The sequence below is a fragment of the Podarcis tiliguerta genome, assembly GCF_965153285.1.
Source record: "Podarcis tiliguerta genome assembly, chromosome: 13".
In the NCBI taxonomy this organism is placed as follows: Eukaryota; Metazoa; Chordata; class Lepidosauria; order Squamata; family Lacertidae; genus Podarcis; species Podarcis tiliguerta.
The window spans coordinates 17,708,633-17,724,043 of NC_139546.1; the positions used below are offsets into that span (position 1 = coordinate 17,708,633).

The window sequence follows — 15,411 nt, forward strand, 5'->3', positions numbered from 1 at the left end:
TGGTCTGCAAGCTTCGTTCGGGTGGTCCACAGGCCGCTCCACCCATGAGGCAAGGTGAGGCAACCGCCTCAGGCAGCAGGATCCACAGAGCCAGCAGATCTTGACGTGGATCTTTATTCCTCCCCCCTTTGTTATTCTTCCCACCTTTGAAGGTGACCCGGAAACTATAACTAATCCAGAATGCAGCAGCTAGACTGGTGGCTGGGAGCGGCCGCCGAGACCATATAACACCGGTCTTGAAAGACCTACATTGGCTCCCAGTACGTTTCCGAGCACAATTCAAAGTGTTGGTGCTGACCTTTAAAGCCCTAAACGGCCTCGGTCCAGTATATCTGAAGGAGCGTCTCCACCCCCATCGTTGTGCCCGGACACTGAGGTCCAGCTCCAAGGGCCTTCTGGCGGTTCCCTCACTGCGAGAGGCCAAGTTACAGGGAACCAGGCCGAGGGCCTTCTCTGTAGTGGCGCCCTCCCTGCGGAACGCCCTCCCATCAGATGTCAAAGCGATAAACAGCTACCTGACATTCAGAAGACATCTGAAGGCAGCCCTGTTCAGGGAAGTTTTTAATATGTGACATTTTAGTGTATTTTTCATCTTTGTTGGAAGCCGCCCAGAGTGGCTGGGGAAACCCAGCCAGATGGGCGGGGTACAAATAATAAATTATGATGATGATGATGATGATGATGATGTTATAGACCTTCACTCACCCATTCTTCCCTGGTGAGGGAGGGAGGAATTTTGTGATTCACCTCCGATGCCAAAATCTCTTGGGCCCTGGGTCTGCATTAAACATACTGATCTTTAAAATTGTGTTCTTAGTGTATTATACTGTTCTATGAAATGCAAATTGCAATGCAATAAAATGCAACATAAAAGAAGCAATAAAAATACAATTCGAAATCATACAGCGTCTAGCACAGTGCATTATCATTGCTACGACAGGTGGAAAAAACGTTAAGCAGCTCACCAAGACCATCAGCAGTTTTCAGGTGGTCTTAGGGGTACTGCAGCACTCTTTGCCAATGTGAGGATTTGGGAAAGGGTGTATAATAGGGGGAAACACAGCATAGTACTCCATCATATCTGTGCTTTGGCTTGCTCCCAAGTGAAGCACCAACCACAGCTGTGAAACAGGGATAGAGATAAGCAGTATATTGTGTTTAGTCTTTACTAGGATATTGAGTGACACATATTCCAAATATCAAGGTTTTAATCTTTTGAGGATGTATTTGTTCCAAGTTTCCAAATAGTACAGAAGAGACACAACTATGCTACGATCTCTTGGCTAGTTTGTACCAAATTTAGGCACATGACGCTGCCTTCGGCTGTTGCTCCATCTGGCCTACTATTGTCAACACTGGCTCGCAGCAGCTCTTCTCTGTCTTCTGCTACTTGACCATTTAACTGAGGATGCAACAAACTGAACCTGTGTTCTGAATACAACACGATACAAAGTTTACCGCTGAGATTCCGCCCTTCCCTTTCAGCTTTCTGCTGTCTCTCCAGTAAAGACTGGTGAAAGAAATACAACATCCATGGTGGTGGTGATTATTACATCTTGTGGCAGTGAATTCTCACAGCCAGAAGACACACACACACCTGCCATGTCCCAAGTTCTTGGGGTGTTTGTGTGTTAAGGGGTAGGACTCTGACTGGCTTGTTCTGCGCTGAATGGACCTTGATTACGACTTCCAAATAAATAAAAACTAGGAACAGCATTTACAAACTTTACTTCTCTCCCCACTACATCACACACAGGGATGCCCAACTGCAGCTTTGAGAAAAGAGATGCAATTCTGGGAACCCCCCTCTATTCAGACTTTTTGCTTAAGCACCCAAGGTGGTTTACTCAATCAAAGCAGTTGAAAAATTAACATAATGGCAGGCACCAGAAAGCTAATAATGGGGAGGCAATTAGGCAAGCATTCATGCAGGGGCCAAGCCAGGGAGTTGGGGTGGGAGAGCTGTATGTGAATCTCAACCTGGTGAGTGTGTTCTCCAGTTGAGTAAACTCTTTGATGTCAGCAGCTAGAGTGAGGCACAGGGAACATATTACACTGCTGACAGCTAGACAGCAGAGGGACAGGCCAATCCAGAGACTTTGTACAGCCTTCCAATCGCAGCAGCTGACACTGCACACCACTGTTTCTGTCTGCACCTATAGTGGGCTGAGCACACACAGACCCAGGTGCCTCGCTAGGGTGTATCTCAGCTTCAGGCCATGAGGTTTCAACCTCTGGAGTCCCTGACAATTAGCGAATGGAGGCACAGATTTAAACCACTCCTTTGTAGCCATAATACCTGCAGGGAGTGTAGGGGTTGTAACATTCTGAAAACTAGACTCAGATTCTTTTTTCTGGGCAAAATCAGAATGCTGCTCTACTGCAGTCAGTAAACAGGGCTTGGGTCTTACCCTCCCCGTTTCCATTTTAAGATGATGAGTTGGGTGCTTTCAGGCCTGAATTTAAATGGCCTGTAGCTTGCTGTGTCTGAGACCAAGCAAGCTACAGGCCATTTAACTTCAAGTCTGAGCTGAAAATGGTCTGCTCAGGCCTGAGTCCTGTTTTTATCTTGGGCTAAAGTCTTTTAGTCCTTTTGGGTGGCGCTGTGGGTTAAAGCCTCAGCACCTAGGGCTTGCCGATCGAAAGGTCGGCGGTTCGAACCCCAGCGGCGGGGTGCACTCCCGTCGTTCGGTCCCAGCGCCTGCCAACCTAGCAGTTCGAAAGCACTCTCGGGTGCAAGTATATAAATAGGGACCGCTTACCAGCGGGAAGGTAAATGGCGTTCCGTGTGCTGCACTGGCTTGCCAGATGCAGCTTGTCACACTGGCCACGTGACCCGGAAGTGTCTTCGGACAGCGCTGGCTCCCGGCCTACAGAGTGAGATGAGCACACAACCCTAGAGTCTGTCAAGACTGGCCCGTACGGGCAGGGGTACCTTTACCTTTAAAGTCTTTTAACTGACCTGCATCCTTCCTCCAGCCGAAGCTGTCGATTGCCTATGGTCTATTAACCATTGCGTCTTAAAACCAATTCACCTTCAGAGAGAAGCGACTGGCCATACATTTGTGCAACTTGCTCTCTTGTAAGGCTTCATTGTCAGATTCTACATTTGCTTTTGCACGTTAATATGAGTGATAATCAGGAGTGCATCAGGAAGCCAATAATTTTCACACGTCATTGGTATAACGCAGAGGGGGCTATTACTGAACTACAACTCCCATCAGCCCCAGCCAGCATGGCCAACAGTTAGGGATGATGGAAGCTGTAGTCCAATAACATAAAAAAAAATCTGGAGTGTCACAGGTTAGCCACCTTGGCATACACTGTCATTTATGAAAATTGTGTGAGTGTCTATTTTGATCTGTGTATGTAACTATATGGACAGAGCACAGAGGGGAGTTTAGTATTTTAGTTTGGGCACGTAGTTTAGCTTCACTGTGTCCTTGCAGTGTGCTCCTTGTTTTCATAGTGTGTACACAGGACGTGAGATTGAAGCCACTTACTGGGCGCGAGAAAGTAGTGTCTCTGAAGTCATATACACCTGCCTTCTATACACCTGTGCACGGGGCTAGGATCAAACATCCGGCACGAACCATTGCTGTACCTTTCCCTACACCTTTGTGTGAAGCAAGCCTGAGTGCCCTTGCACAGATCCGCACAGATCTCCTACTTCCCCACCAGCCAAGGCTTGACTCTCGTCTCCGCCGTAACGTTTTGAAGGGCATCCCCACGCGTCGGAAAACACACGCCCGGTGGGGTGGGGGGGGGGAGGAAGAGAGACGCCTTAGCCAATCAGTGCTGCGAAGGCCGAGTTCACCGCGTCTTTTTAAGATATGCGAATGCCCTTCAAACATTACCGGGGGTGGGGAGTTAAAAACAAAACAAAACACAAAGCCGCGAGAGGAAACGGCGTGGAGAGCTACCCCGCGCGCTCCACGAACTCCCAGATAAAAGCGGTCCAACTTCCTGGCCCACCTTGTCGGCATTTTAAGTTCACACGTGGAAAGTAAAGCGGAGTAGACCTCGGCAAAAAAAAAAAAGGGAGAAAAAGTTCCCAGCTTTTGCTGCCCTTTCTGCCCCGCCAGCCCTACTTGACCTGCCCCCCTCTCCATCATTTCCCGCTTGTTCTGGCTCCTTCCCTCCCCACACACACACCGCGACCCGCCTCAGCTCCCCCCACATCTCCCCTCCACCCGTCCATCTCCCCTCCCCTCACCCCGGCCGGCTCGGCCATTGCCCGCTCCGGCCGCCGTTGCCTTTGTCCTTCGGCCCCTGCGGGCGCCCTCTCCGTCCAGCCTTGCGCCCCCCTCCCCGCTTCGTTTTCTCCTCCTTCCTGCTCCATTTCCTGCGTGCAGACTCTCCCTCCCTCCCTCCCTCCATCTCCGGCGCCCCTGCCCCTTCCTCCCCGCCTGCCCACCATCCCCTCACAGCCGCCCGCCCGCCCGCCTGCCTCCTCCTCCTCCTCAGCACGGGATTGTGGGAGGAAGCGGAGCGGAGCGCAGACAGACGCCCAGCGAACATGGCTGCACCATGAGCCGCCTCCCAGAGGCTCGCCGCCGCCGCCGCCACCACCACCGCCGCCGCCTCCTCCCGCCGCCGCCGCCTCAGCGCTAGCGCCAGCCCGAGGCTTGAGCCCAGGCCGAGCGGCGGGGCGGGGCGGCGGGGAGCGCCGCGGCCGAGGGGGGGAGGCGGAGGCAGAGGCGGAGGAGGGACCCCCCCTCTCTCTCCTTGCCTCCCTCCCTCCCTCCACGGTCTCCTCCCCGATTGCCCCCCCTCCTCCCCCCGTCGACCGACGCCGCCGCCGCACGGGGAGGCGCTGTGGGGACCCAGACTGAGCGCGGAGACGGGCCGACGGACCGAGGCCGGCCCCAGGCGCCCGCTCCCCGGCGCCCGCTCCCCATGGATAGGAACTACCCCAGCGCCGGCTTCGGGGATCCGCTGGGCGCCGGCCCGGGATGGAGCTACGAGCGCTCGGCCAAGGCCAGGTCAGGCCGACGGACGGGGAAGGATGGGGAGACGGGAGGGGGGAGGAGGGAAAGGGAGAAACAGCCCCCCCTCGCAGTCCCGGGTAAGCGCTGGGTGGGTGGGGGGTCAAAGAGGGAAGCCCCCCCCCCTCAGCCAGCCCCTCCTCGCCTGCTGCTTCTGCTTCGCGGGCCTCCACTTCTGGGCCTGGGAAAGCGGGGTGGTGGATGGGTGGGGGGAAGCGGGGTGCAGAGTGCGGGGAGGGGGCCCGAGGGAAGGCCAGGAATAACCGGAGGATGTGCGCTTTTGGCCCCCCCCAAGGTATTTGGGGGGGACCTTCCTCGCGTCGGGAGGGTTGCCTTGTGCAAAGTGGGGGGAGGGAGGGAGAGAAGAGGCCTCTAGGCCATGCAGAGGAATGGGGGAGCCACTGAGGCGCACGGCTCCCCGCGGCGGCGGTTGGAAGTGGGGGGGGGGGTTACACGCGAACGGGTGTGCAAAGGGTAAGGGGGGGTGCAAGGGAAGGTGAGGATCCTCGGGCTTCCCCCACCGCCCGTGCAAGGCAACCCGGCAACCTCTGCAGGGAGAAACTGTGCTCAGTTCCATGCAGGTGAGAGAGGAGCAGGGGGAGAGAAAAGGCGCTGTGTGGAGGGGAATTTTTTTGGGGGGCGGTCCTCTGCTTCCTTGCCCCTAGGCATACACACGCTGAGAGGTGTCCGGTGGGGGACACTCCTTATCCCCTTCCATGATGCTGGCGTTGCATCCCCTGGATTTCCTTCATGCGATGCAAGAAGCTTTTGCAACTCCCACCTACATCCGTGTTGGGGGGGGCAGGGAACGTGGCCCTAGGAAAATCAGCCCTCCTTGGAGAATTTTTCTCCTTTGCTAGGAGGACTGTGCAGAATCGATCTCCCTCCTGCCTTTCAGGAGGCTTTGCATTTGGGGACCTCTCTCCACATTTCAGCATTCTTGGCACCAGAAGAGAGATCCTGAGCCAGGGCCTCTCGCAAAGTGGGAGAAGCTCCCCCTCTTTTATTCACACGGTGACATGTATGTACCCCCTTGTGCAGCGTTGAGGGTGGTTCAGAGTGAGGCTCCTTTGAATTTGTCTGTGGATATCTGGTGTTGGAAGTTGTGGAATCTATAGGATAAGACCTTTGGTTGGGGGATGGAGACGAAGATATAGAGGTGTTTGTAAAAGGCTTGGGGAGGTACACTCTAAATGATGGAAGGAAGCACAGGACATTGGGAACCCCCTATGTTTCCAGGGACTTCCCTGTGAAATAAGGCTCAGATGGGGGAGGCAAAGATCCTGTGACCCTCTTTATGCTGTGCTTCTTAACTGGGACACATATCCTCTATGTGGTTTATGCCTGTGATGGCATCATTCAGCCGTAGAAGAGAGCCACAAAAGGGGGCAGTTGGCCACCTGAATCTCTGAGACCTAGTGGAGGAGGGTGGAGGCCTTTGAATCTTCGAACTTTAGATCTCTGGCTATTAGTTCCTGGGAATGCTTCTTAGGAATGAAAATAACTTGTGGGGGAGTTCCACCAAGTACAGATCTGACCCACTCCATTTACTAAGAAAAGTGGGAGAAGGTTGGCTACACAAATCCCCATCCCCATTGCTACAAGACACATCCCACTTGCTCTCTCAGAGAGAAATACAATAGCCCTGCCCCGTCCCTTTTGAAGAACCCAGTTATTTGGATCCTTATACCCTTTCATACCTCTGCTCTGACAAATTAGGGCAGGCTCCCTCCAGATGTTTTGGACAATACAACTCGGACTGGCTGGGGCTGATGGGAGTTGTAGTCCAAAACACCTGGAGGGCATCAGGTTGACGAAGACTGTATTAGGCCTTGCTCCCCGCTTGGAGAACCCAGGAATACTGGATTCCAATAATTCCTGCTCTCTTTCTGTAAGGAGTCCTGGATCCCTAATCCCACCTCTCCTCTCCTCTAAAGAACCTAGCAAAAGTGGAATGGTCTTTACTCCCTTCCAGTAAGCGGGAAGGGTCATAGCTCACCTGGTTTGCATGTGGATGGTCTCAGATTCAATCCCCAGCATCTCCAGGTAGGACTTTCTGGGAGAGACCCCACATCTGAAAGGCCAGAGAGCCTGCTGGTCCATGTACACAACACTGAGATGGGTGGACCTAATAGGCTAGCAGCTTTCTATGTCCCAATTTTCTTGCTCATTTCCCATAACATTCAGGAGTTCCGTCTCTCTCTTTTTTGCACCAGAGGCCAGTTTGCTTCTTCTTCATCCCCTTTCCCAGTAGTGCTTTTACAGGTAATGAGTGCAGAAGGATGGCGTGTTGTGCCGTGTTACTTCCACACATCTTGTGCAAACTGTTTGAGGCAGCCCTCGTGCTTGTTAGCCTTTGATAAGAAAGTGGCAATCTGAGATTTCATTTAAATGAGACACTGGCCACAAGAAGTGCTTAACCCATATAAACATTCCCTGAGGCCGCCATCCATCTCGTATAAATGTACTTACTGTGTGTGCTGCCACACATGGGCAGAGCGCTAGTGCAGCAGTGGTCCACGCAGGTGCGTTGCTGGAATGCTTGTGCTGCTGGAACACGTGTGTGCACACTTAAATGTGCATACTTGTGTCCAGTGTGCATTATGGATTTCCCTTGCAGCAAGTGAAGGACCATGGGAGAGGCAAGGTGGTGGGGCCCAGAATCCCTGGCTTCCCTTGAAGTATATGGTCCAGTGCTTTAAGAATAGGGGATTTTCAGAGGCAGTGCTCTAGAGTTTTCTGGGAAGGGGAACTGGGGTCAAGTGAAGGTGGAGAAATGAGGTATCAGATTCCAGACAAGCCACCTCAAAGATTCTTAGTGGGGCACTGCTCCAGTGTTTATTTGCGGGGGTCATGGCTTTAGACATGTACGTATGTATATATACATTAATCTCAAATGGGCCAAGGAGCAGAGTGAGACCACCTGGGCACAGATTGTCTCCAGTTTACAATGTGCATGCAGACATACAGGAAGCAAATCAGGAGGCTACATTTATTACCTCTCACATTTATTGTTGCATTATCTACCCCAAAGGAGCCATCCTCTGGTGCGTACAAGCTTTTGGCTTCTCCTCAGCTTGTCTCCCTGAAGAACCCTCTTCCTCCTTTTTTCTCCTCCTGCCCCTGGGACCAGGGCTGCTGAGGGATGAACTATATTTATTGTGCAGTTCAGTTACATTTGTGGAACATTGGAACAGTTGTGTTTGTGGCTTAAGGTGGGGGGGGGGCTCATCATCAGTATGTCAAAACATGGAGGATTCTTGCCCTTTCTTACTTACTGCTGTCTTGGTGGGGGTGACCTTTTAGAAGCTGCTTGGGATCACCTTCATTTCCTTTTGAAAGCACAGGTATGTATTTGGTACTAGGCATGGGACAGTAGCTGCAAGGTGCATCTGTGTGTACACAGAATACATTTCAGTCAAGTCTCTGTTCCCTTTGCTCCCAGTGCAGTAGGACTTTACCTGTCTGAGGCTAGCAATCAGAGTTTCCAGGTTGGAGGGCATGTTTTCTAGGTAGTCTTGAGGCCCGGGATTTCTCTCTTTGCCTTTGGGCCTGAGGTGAGTTGGTTCTGTGTCTGTGTCTGTGTCTGCGAATGACTTTGAGGCAGTCTTGAAAGTTGCTCGCCCAGTAAGTTTGTATTATCTGCCAGCCTGCATGCACAATCTTTGATGTCAGGCTCATCAGTAGTCTTAAGTGGAAAGTGCTCTTTTTCCAGTTGACAGAGGCTTTCTGGCCTTCCTTAGGAATCACAAGCAACCTAGACCAGTGGCTGTTTAGCGGCCTGTTTGGAGGCAGCAAGAGGCTGAGTTGGTGTGGTGGGCAAACTTTTTTGCCGAGGAATCAAGCCTATAACATCCATTGCTTTGTTTCCTAGTGGAGCTTTGTACTTTGGTCTGTTGAGTCCCCCTCATTCGTAACTTAAGTTTTTGACGTGCTTCTCTTAGACTTAATTTCCACCTCACACCCAAACCTGCCTCTGGAATTCTGCATCTGACCTTAAAAAGCTCACACTCTCCTTTGCAGGTTTGTGATGCTCTTATGTCACAAGGCAGTGATACTGAGTGTGTAGGCTTAGGGGTGTGTTTCCTGTAGATGTTTCAGCCCGCAGGGTGAGTGCTCCTTCTCTCGTAAATTACGCTTTGACTACCGTGCGTGCACCTGAGTGTTATATATTCTGTCTCATAGCGTGATGATTCTGTCACCACCACACAAACCCGCAACAGACAAAGTTAGTGTGCTTTCTAGTACACTTGTGTGTGGCGTTCATCTAGAGAGTACCCCACTGCTGGGACTTGTGTGCCATACATTTATTTTTAAAACGTTCTCCGAGGCAATTCAGATTTTCTGTCAAGAAAAGCGGAGTTTGAAAACTTGCATAAATGATGCAGATTTGCATGTGTTTTGCTTATTTTGCCTAATTTGTGCAGCTTCAGATAAGGAGAAAGGCGAAGGAGCTACTAGGCAGGCTGCCCAAGCGCAGAGATCCAACTCTACCAGCTTTGGAGACTTTGCTAGGTGCTGAAACCCATCTTTGCATCATCATTACGGGACAGATGTTTCTCAGGAGACTGTGCCCAGCACGCAATATTAAATACTGTGTTTGCACAGTAGTGCATACTCTTCACAGCTCTTGTCCGCTGCCAGCTTGTATTCCTGCACTTGGGAATACTAGAAAGCTGTGTGGTGTGTTTATATCAGGGGTCAGCAAGCTTTCTCAGCAGGGGGCCAGTCTACTGTCCCTTAGACTTTGTGGGGGGCTGGACTATATTTTGGAAAAAAATAATAATGAATGAATTCCTATGCCCCACAAATAACCCAGAGATGCATTTTAAATAAAAACACACATTCTACTCATGTGAAAACACCAGGCAGGCCCCACAAATAACCCAGAGACGCATTTTAAATAAAAAGACATATTCTACTCATGTAAAAACATGCTGATTCCCAGACCGGCAGCAGGCCGGATTTAGAAGGCGATTGGGCCAGATCCGGCCCCCGGGCCTTAGTTTTCCTACCCATGGTTTATATCCTGCCACATATGGATTGTTGGACTGGCAATCTCTTGATGTTGCCCTTGAACTTGCAGCACTACATGCACATTTATGTTTGCCCTCCCTGAGATGCATCCTACCATAACTTAATTCCGCTCCCCACCGTCTCCGCTTCCTGTGTCCGTGGCTTGCTTATTCCTGTGCATCATTTTGCATGGATCACACACCTTGTTCTGCAGGCATTTGAACACAATTAACCAATAGCTGTTGGATTTGTGGCTGCACCTGCAAGACCTCCATTGAGGGAGTCCACTTGCAGGCTGCACTCATGGATTGTAATATAAAAGTTCTGCAAGTAGAACATTGGGCCAGTTGTCCTTTCAGTTATGTTGTGGGTGCTTTTTGTGCAATGCATTTTCACCTGCAATGATTGTATCTGCGTATCATGTAGCTTCTGTGGAGGAACTAAGTGGTTGTGACAACAATGCATGTGTTTCTGTACAGTTGCATCTACAAAACCTTATGGCTATCATTGGGCTCCAGAGCTCTTAAGTGCACGTTCCATTAGCTTACATGGAATCCTGCATGTATGTGTGTTTCTCAAAAACTGCAAGTTTCTAGTTCTCATGGGGCTAGGGATTATTTGAACAAAGCTCAAGTTGATTCCTTTCCTTGGGGGAAAAATCCTGCAATCTTTCTTTGCCAGCCACCTTCCTCTGTTCCTGTTTCCTTCCACCTTATTTGTTGTTTCTCCACACACACGCATCCCATATTAAGAAAGACAGGGTGGCAAAGCAGGCTCATTTGTAACCTTTTATTTGCTGCTTAAATTTTCAGGTGCACACTTCTGCAGGTGCCTGGCTGCATCCTGGTGGGGAATACCCCACCTTTGCTGTTTCTCCTTTCCCCACTACAGACAGCTGAACATGCATCTTAGGCTCCAATCACATGTCGTGTATTCTCAAATAATTCCTTACAAACCCTCAATAACCACAACTCCCACCTGTATGATGCTGGAAGCAATCCCTGTAGAAAGGTTGCCCCGCAAGAGAGGAAGAAATCTTGGTAGTATTCTAGGTTGTGGTTTCCTGGAAAGCGGGGGGGGGGGGGGGGTGTCCAACTCTGATAGGTGGTGGTGTGTTTTTTTAAGTAAACAATCCAGGAGTAGGGATATCTATTTCACTTTAAACTGTAGTCTATATTATTCTCCTTCCTAACTTCAGCTTCTCTGTATTAGAAGTGAAGAGAACGGTATTTAACAGTTTCAACTAGTGTTGTTTGTGTGAACATGGTGCTTGCATTTAATGCTGATGATATTTTACTGCTGTTCTGCATTTCTTGCAATAAAACAGGGGCTACATTTAAAGCAATATCATACCACTTTATTAACAGATCTTGCTTCCCCCAAAAGAATCCTTGGAACTGTAGCCTGTTACAAACTCTGAGAGCTTTTAGGGGACTCTTATTCTCTTCACAGAGCTGCGGTTTTTAGTGTGATTTAACAGTAAGCCTCCCAATGTAAGGCAGGCATAGGCAAACTCCTGCCCTCCAGTTGTTTTGAGACTAAATTCCCATCATCGCTGACCACTGGTCCTGTTAGGCAGGGGTGATGGGAATTGTAATTCCAAAACATCTGGAGGGCCGGAGTTTGTCTCTGCCTGCTGTAAGGGAAATAAGAGTCTCCTAACAACTCTCAGAGCCCTTAACAAACTACAGTTCCCAGGATTCTTTGGGGCAAGCCTTGGCAATTTTAAGTGGTATGATACTGCTTTGAATGTATAGTGCAAGTGGGTCCAGGGTTAGGTTTGTAGCCCTCTGCCACAAAGGATTTGTCCGTAACATCATTCATCATCCTCAAGCTACTCTGGGAAACGGGTCACTCGTCTTCCTCTGTTACAGGTGAGGGAAACTGTTGCTCAATAAACAAGGCCCACTGACTTGCTCAGCATCCTCTCATAGCTCCCAGAGGTCCAGTGGTTTATCAGCTGTTGCTTATGTCATTTTTGGAAGGGTGCGACCTCTTTCCTTCTGCCAGGAGCTGTGTAGCTTATTAGTGGCAGGCCTTGTAGGCAAGATCCAGTGTCCTGAGCAGGGAGAGGGCTAGGATAGGTGGTGTTTGGGCCTGGGGGGGGGGGCTGAGCTCAAGTGTTGACCCATGTTTTGTGTTTATTGTGTGGCCTCGGAAAAGTCACACACTCAGACTCAATCCCCGGGCTCTGTGCAGTGGGGACATCAGTGGCCTGCCTAACTGGATTGTTGTGAGAGTTAATTTAACAGAGGTCGTAAAGCACTCCTGCAAATTAAAAGTGTTACTATACCGCAACTGAAAAATGGTATAGAGCAAAATTACCTCCTTCTGCAGACACTTGAACGGAGCATGTCTCGCATGTGTGGATCCAATCATCTGAATCTTTCTGCCTAGTTACTAGAGTTCACTGGTATGATATGCATTTGCTTTGCCATCTCTGCCGAAAGGGCTTTCCCCATCAGCTACTGTCTGCTTAAGTGAGGAATCGGCGCTTAGTGCAGAATTGGGAGAGTTCTCTGTTCTGTGCTAACCGTCACCGAGGGAGGCTTGATTTCTATTCGCCATGACGGCTGTGCTCTTAGTTGGAGGCAGGAGTGTCTCTGAACACCAGTTGCTGGAAATCACAAGAGGGTAGGGTGCTCTTGTGCCCAAACCTTCCTTGCTGCTTCCCTCCAGGCAACTATTCGGCCCCTGTAGGAACAGGACGCTGGACTAGACGGGCCACTGGCCTGATCTGGCAAGCTTTGTTTACGTTTGTGTGCGTCTATCTCTTTCTCTGCCTCGGGATGGTTTTCCATTCAGCTGTTGACACAGTGCTCTGTAGCAAGCGAGACAGTGAGGAGGGTGAATGAAAGACTCTCTTATTTCCTGTTTCCTGTAACCCTTCGCAGAATGGCCCTCTCGTGGTTGCTACAGTGCAGTCCATCCCTCAGCTGCAGGCAGGCATGCTGTGTGCAAAGGGGGGGTTTGCCTGCTTTCATGGCCAGCCGCCTCCTTCCTTGCCCTCCCTGCCTCGCTTTCGCATTGCAACCTCTGTAGCTCCCTGCGAGTCTCCCCGCCCGCTAGCAGGTAGCTGCATTCCTGAGACAGGCGCGCTTGCCGCTGCTACCAAGATCCCTTGTACCACCTGGATTCCTCCCTGCAAAGAGGGGTGCACACCCCACGTGGCTTCTCCTGTCCCAAAGCTGTGCTTGCCTTTCCTGCGCGGCACGTGCATCATTGTGCGTGTGTGTCGAGGCATGTGCCACATTTCAGAAAATAAGTAACGGTGGCAGGTTGGTTTGGCGCTGGGAGGAGGGGAGTGGCAGCGTTGTACATAATTAGGCACATGAAGTGTTTCCCAAAGGGAGTGCGGAAAGAAAGAGAGCATGGCCTGGGTGTTGTGTACAGAAAGCTGGGAGAGTGGCCGGTGTTTTGTGAAGGAATACCTCCCCCCCCCCCCCAATAAATCTTGGCAAACCTGTGTGGCATACCAGGCCCTTCTGCCACATTATTTACTGCCCCGAGTGAATAGCTGCCTGCGGTTTAGAGTGCAGTGCTGTACCCTCTTAACCCCATTCACTTCAGTGGGACTTACTTTGGAGTAGCCTGTACAGTGGTACCTCGGGTTAAGAACTTAATTCGTTCCAGAGGTCTGTTCTTAACCTGAAACTGTTATTAACCTGAGACACCACTTTAGCTAATGAGGCCGCCCACGCTGACGCCGCGTGATTTCTGTTCTCATCCTGAAGCAAAGTTCTTAACCCGAGGTACTAATTCTGGGTTAGCAGAGTCTGTAACCTGAAGCATCTGTAACCGGAGGTACCATTGTATAGGATTAAATTGTAAGTGTGTTAAATCCAAGCGGCTGGGAGCTCTAGCACCTGTGATTTCTGATAAGAGCAGCCGAACTGTCAGCTGGGCACATATCTTTGGGGTGGGGGCAATGGGAGAGTATTGACTTTTTCTTTTTTCTTTTTTTCTTCTAAAGGGGTGGTAAAATCCAGTGCTTTGGAGCAGGTGCTTAAGAGGCAGGGCCTGGGAAAGGGGATTTTTGCGGCTTAGAGCAGGGAGCTGGAAGCAAGGCCTTTTGAGCTCTGTTTTCTTGACCTGGTCATTTTTTTTAAGAGTGCATGTGTGAGAGAATATTTCTACAAATCATCCAAGGTGGAAATGTGTGTATGTGTGTGAAGAGAAGAAGAATTTCAGGTAAAGGACAAGAGTCAGCAGCATCAGAAGCAGGGCTGAACTGGCTGGGTTGCCGATAAGGAAAGAGAGAGAGAGAGATCTCAGCAGTACCTACAGCTGAGGAAGCAGGTCAGGAAAGAGGGGCGTTCTTCTGCGAGCTGCGATTGCTGCGTTTTGGCCGCTGGGCTAGACAGCTGCGTCTTCCTGTGCAAGGCAGGGGAGAGGAAGGGATGCGGGTCACATGCAGAGGCTGTGGGAAACCAGGAGGTGGGGACTACATTTCCCATCATGCATCACTGGTTACACATTCCAGTCTCTTTTCCTGCATATGTGAGTTGCTAATGAAAGAGGATAGAGTGGGGGGAGTAGGCTTGGGGTAGTGGGAGGAGGTGCCTTGATCTTTTTCCGAGCATCTAAACAAGGCAAGGCGAAACCTTCTCCTGGTGCCTGTGGTGTTTCAGTATCAACTGTGGCGCTTTTGAACGTGCAGCGTGTTTTGGCTTAATGTAATTATTTCGTTCCTCTCAAATGAGGGCATTGGTGTGCCCAATTTATGGGTGAGGAGCTCACGCCCATGGCTGCGCAAGGTCACCTAGAAAGTTAATAGCCGAGCAGGATCCTGAACTCTAGAGCGCATGTTCTAGACCCCGCACTTCTGTGCAGTCGAAATTAAAGAATCCCATATAATTGGGTTCCTTGACCTCAGCCACTACCAGGCTTTCCGCTGATAAGCTTTGCATGAAACCTTTTGTGCATATAATCAGGATGTCCAAACTGTGTGAAGTGTGTCAGATGATCTCAGCCGCATTTCAGCCACATTCCCAGAGAAGTTGCCAAGTCTGACCAAGTCTTTTCTGTGTGTCTTTGTCCTTCAGCCTGGTGTACGGTGGATCCCGGAGCTCACACCCAGACACGGATATCTTACACCGCCAAGCGTACGCCACCCCCCATCCTCTGCAGGGCTACGCCACAAACCACCACCCGGCAGGTACTGTGGTTCTGTTTCTCTCTCTCCATTGGTGTTTATGCACATGTGTTTTAACCAAGCCTCCCCTTCCTTCCTTCCTCCTCTCCCCTCTCGCTGTGCGTTCGTCCTTCTCGTGCAAGTGTGAATGGCCGTCATGCCTACGTTCTCTTCCCCTGGTTCACCTTGACTGCACTCCTTTTGCCCTACGCTTTCAGGGGGAAACCACAGGTTACAGTGATGCAGTCAGTGGTATTTCTGAAATGCAGTTGC

General features: G+C 50.6%; 1 protein-coding gene across 1 annotated transcript in view; it reads left to right on the forward strand.

Annotated features, from left to right (window-relative positions):
* The first annotated feature begins 4,685 nt into the window (after positions 1-4,685).
* PRR12 (proline rich 12) overlaps positions 4,686-15,411 on the forward strand; it is a 47,454-nt gene continuing 36,728 nt past the window's right edge. Inside the window, exons 1-2 of the mRNA XM_083408086.1 lie at positions 4,686-4,985; positions 15,050-15,162. Of these exons, the coding sequence (XP_083264212.1) occupies positions 4,900-4,985; positions 15,050-15,162 (199 nt within the window). The 5' untranslated portion in view covers positions 4,686-4,899. The remainder of the gene's footprint in view (positions 4,986-15,049; positions 15,163-15,411) is intronic.